General features: G+C 35.8%; 1 protein-coding gene across 1 annotated transcript; it reads left to right on the top strand.

Moving 5' to 3' along the window:
* Positions 1 to 3,295: 3,295 nt before the first annotated feature.
* Positions 3,296 to 4,231, top strand: LOC127545634 (olfactory receptor 1361). The gene has a single exon (XM_051973043.1). The coding sequence runs from the start codon at positions 3,296 to 3,298 to the stop codon at positions 4,229 to 4,231; it is 936 nt and encodes a 311-aa protein (XP_051829003.1).
* Positions 4,232 to 4,587: the final 356 nt, after the last annotated feature.

Here is a 4,587-nt window from a genome sequence, read left to right as displayed (position 1 = left end):
TTTTTCTGCATCTATTGAGAAAATATGAAAAATCTATATGATTTTTGATGTTTTTGTTATAGATATGGTGAATTATGGACTTCCGGCCAAGATGGCGGAGAGAAAGCACACTGCTGTGTAACCTCCGCGTTTTTTTCTCACTATCCATTTCATTTCATGACTCTGAATTAATGCTCGACTGAAAAAAAACATACAACTAGATATGGTCAATTATGCTGATAGCTTTCCTAATATTATACTAGCCTTACATTCCTGGTATGTACCTCACCTGATAATAATATATGATCTTTATGACATACTGATATAATCTCCTTGTTGGTGGCTTACTTAATATTTTTGCATAAATATTCATCAGGGAAATTGGTCTATAGTTTTCTTTCTCTGTTTTAACTCTTACTGTTTTAACTATCAGCACCATAATTGTGTCATAAAAAGAAAACTGATAGAACTCCTTCTTTGCCTACTTTCCCAAACAGTTCATATAGTATTGGAATTAATTTTTCTCTAAATGTTTAGTAAAACTCATTTGATGAATCCAACTGGTCTTGAGGATTTATTAAGGATCTCATTTATGCTTTGTTCATTTTCTATTTCCAAGCTAGGATTATTTAAGCATTCTATTTTCTCTTCTGTTAATCTGAGCAATTTATATTTTTGCAAACATTCATCCATTTCACTTAGATTGTCAGATGTTTTGGTATATAATTGAGCAAAATAACTTTCTACTAATTGCTCTAATTTTTTCCTCATTGGTGGTGAATGCATCCTTTTCATTTTTGAGCTGGTCCTTTGGTTTTCTTCTTTCTTTTAAATCAAATCAATCAATGGTTTATCCATTTAATTAGGGGGGAGGGTTTCCTTCTCAAAAGACATCTCCTAGTTTTATTTATTATTAGTTCAATATCTTTCCTACTTTCAATTTTATTAGTTTCTCCTTTGATTTTCAACTTGGTGTTCAATTGGGAACTTTTAATTTGTTCTTTTTCTAATATTTTTAGGTTGCATCTGCAATTCTTTAATGAATTCATTCTCTATTTTAGCAATGCAAGCTTTTAGAGATATGAAAATTTCCCCTAAATACTATTTTGCCTGTATCTCATAAATTTTAGCATGCTGTTTTATTTTTATTATACTCTTTAATAAAATTATTGTTTCTATGATTTGTTCTTTGATCCTCTCAGTCATTAGAATTAAATTATTTAGTTTCCAATTAATTCTTAATCTGTGTCATCATCCTTTGTTAAATATAATTTATTGCCTTACAGTCTGAAAATGATGCACTTAATATTTCTGCTTTCCTGCATTTGGTTGTATAGTTTTTATGCCCTGATGCATGGTCAATTTTTGTGAAGATGTCATGTATAGCTGAGGAAAATGTATATTCTTTTCTACTCCCATTCAATTTTCCTCCATAAGTCTATCTTACCTAATTTTTCCAAAATTCTACTTATCTCCTTAACTTCTTTCTTGTTATTTCAGGTTTTGATTTATCTAGTTATGAAAAGGGAAAGTTGAGGTCCCCCACAAGTATAGCTTTATACTTTCCATATGTACTATGTGAGGTGTTCAGGGAGGACCAGCATCTCTGATGCAAGGGCTTGCCAAGATTGTTTCAGAGCTGCTCATTCACCTTTGGTGTCCCCCCAACTCTTTCCTGCGACTCCAAAAATCTAGTTGTATGGTGGCCAGATTCTGGTAAAACTATTCTGGAAGATAGGTTAAGTCAAGTTGAGAGTAACCCATTGGAGGCCAAAAATGTTCTGGAGTTAAAGGAATGTCTACCACAAACAAGCATGTAATGACTTCTCCTAACAGAATGAGTAGAATTTGTTTTAGGACCAAGAAGGCAGCTGAGATGCTTGCACTGTGGAACTCTTCTAGTTTCGTCAGACAGTGAAGATGTCAAGGTCATCCACTATTGCATCCTGAGCCACTGCTAGTCATTTTGTCATTTGTCTGGACACTAAACTTTGGTGACGCTTAGAAGAAAAAAAAAAAGAGCAACTTTGTACAACTGTCTCATTTAAATTTAATTCATATGCAAGTCATCACCCTATGATCTCATTGATCCTCTTTGAAAAAGATGGACAAACAACATTTCCACCAGCAACTTAATTTCTTTACGAATTCGGATGCTATGACATTTGGCATATGTATGTATAGTATTGCCATTACTTGTCTATTGTACCTTTTAGCAAAATGTAGCTTCCTTGATAATCTCTGAACTAGATCTATTTTTGTTTTTACTTTGTCTGAGATTTTGATTGCCACCCCTGCTTTTTTTCTCAGTTAAAACATATTAGATTCTGCTCTAGTCCCTTATTTTTACTCTGTGTGTGTCTCTCTGTTTCAAGCATATTTCTTGTAAATAAGATATTGTTAGATTCTGATTTTTAATCCATTCTGCTAAGCATTTGTTTTATGAGTTCATCCCATTTACATCCATAGTTATGATTACTGTGTATTTCTTTCCATCCCATTTTTCATTATTTCTTCTTTTTTTATCCTGTCCCTCCTCAAAATTCTGTTTTGTTTTTTATGACTGCTTCCCTTAATCTACTCTCCCTTCTATTAGTCTCCTTTACCTTTGCAATATCTTTTTAAAATACTCCCTTCTCTCCTCTGATGTATAGGATGTATAGGACCTCATCTCCATTAGCCTGATTTATTCCAATAGCCTGCTCATTGGTCTGCTTTCTACAAGTCTCTTCCCATTCCAGTCTGTTCACTATACAGTGACCTTCCTTAAGGTACAGCTTCTACTATATCACACTCCCTTTCCATATCAAATAAACTCCAGTGGCTCCCTACCACCTCTAAGATTAAAAATAAAATCCCATTTGGTATTCAAAGCCCTTCATAACCTAGCCCCTCCTGCTTTTCCATTCTTCTTGCTTTTCACTCTGCCATAATACTGTTGGCCTCTTTGCTGTTGCTCAAACAAGACACATCATCTTCCAGCTCCAGTCTGGCTGTTCCTCATTTCTGAAATGTTCTTTTTCCTCATTTCTGGCCTACTGCTGACTTCCCTGGCTTCCAGCAAGCTTTTCTCAAACTCTCTCAATTCTAATGCCTTCTCTCTGTTGATCATTTTCCATTTATCCTTCACATAGCTTATTTGTATATGGGATTTTATATGTTATTTCCCCCATTAGACTGTGAGGTCCTTGAGGGCAAGGTGTATCTTATTCCTTTTTCTGTGTCATAAATCTGTATGAAGCATTCATGAATATCAGGTTACTAAACTTTTTAAACTATTTTATCTGAATTTAGATTTAGAAGCTATATTACATATATGGAAAAAGGAAACCAGTCCACTGTCACGGAATTTCTTCTCCTGGGACTTTCTAGTCAGCCAGAGCATCAACAACTCCTCTTTGTATTATTTCTATACATGTATTTGATCACAGTTCTAGGGAACCTTCTCATCATCCTGGCCATTTTTACAGACTCTCACCTCCATGTTCCCATGTATTTTTTCCTTAGCAACTTGTCCTTTGTGGATATTTGTTTCACCTCAACCACAGTTCCCAAGATGTTGGTGAATCATGCCATTGGAAGTAAGACTATACCTTTTGGAGGGTGTCTGACACAAATGTACTTTTTATTTGTATTTGCGGACATGGACAATTTTCTTCTGGCTGTGATGGCCTATGACCGATTTGTGGCTATATGCCATCCCTTACACTATGCTACAAAAATGACCCATCATCTCTGTGCCCTTCTGTCTGTTGGATCCTGGATTGTTGCTAATCTGAATGCATTATTGCATACTCTTCTAATGGCTCATCTCACGTTCTGTGACAATAATGTCATCCCACACTTTTTCTGTGATGTGTCTCCTCTCATGAAGCTTTCCTGTTCTGATCCCTCACTCAATGAAATGGTAATTTTTACAGAAGGAGGTCTGATAATGATCACCCCATTCATCTGTATCTTGGCTTCTTATATCCGTATTGCTTCTGCTGTCCTGAGAATTCCATCTACAAAGGGAAAATGGAAAGCCTTTTCCACCTGTGGGTCCCACCTGGCTGTGGTCTCCCTCTTCTATGGCACCATAATTGCTGTGTATTTTAGTCCCTCTTCCACTCATTCAATTAAAAAAGATACAGCAGCAACTGTGATGTACACAGTGGTGACCCCCATGTTGAACCCTTTTATCTATAGCCTGAGGAATCAAGACATGAAAAGGGCTCTGACAAAAATGGTTGGTAGAAAAATCCCTACTTGATGCTTTCAAAAGAGGTCCCATGGACCATGACTTAGATTGGGACTGGACTGTGTTTTCATTGATATGGGGAACTTCCAGATGAGTAAACTCCCTCTACCAATATAGATTGAAATCTTCTTTGCAATTTAACCTTAGAATGTTACCTAGGGCATCAAAAAGTTAAATGACTTGGACAGGTCATACAGCTAGCATGTGTTAAGTGGAAGGATTTGAATGATTTAAATCCATATCTTCCTAGTGCTCAGGCCAGCTCTCTATACACTATGTTGTCAGTTCCAGAGTCCAGAGGGAAATAACAACTCACATTTATGTCATATGTTAAGATTTCAAAGCTATTTCCTCAAAACATCTTTCTT

Source organism: Antechinus flavipes, chromosome 1 (assembly GCF_016432865.1).
Source record: "Antechinus flavipes isolate AdamAnt ecotype Samford, QLD, Australia chromosome 1, AdamAnt_v2, whole genome shotgun sequence".
NCBI classification, from domain to species: domain Eukaryota; kingdom Metazoa; phylum Chordata; class Mammalia; order Dasyuromorphia; family Dasyuridae; genus Antechinus; species Antechinus flavipes.
Note: the sequence above shows the minus strand (reverse complement) of the source record. Positions and strands in the feature narration are given on the sequence as shown.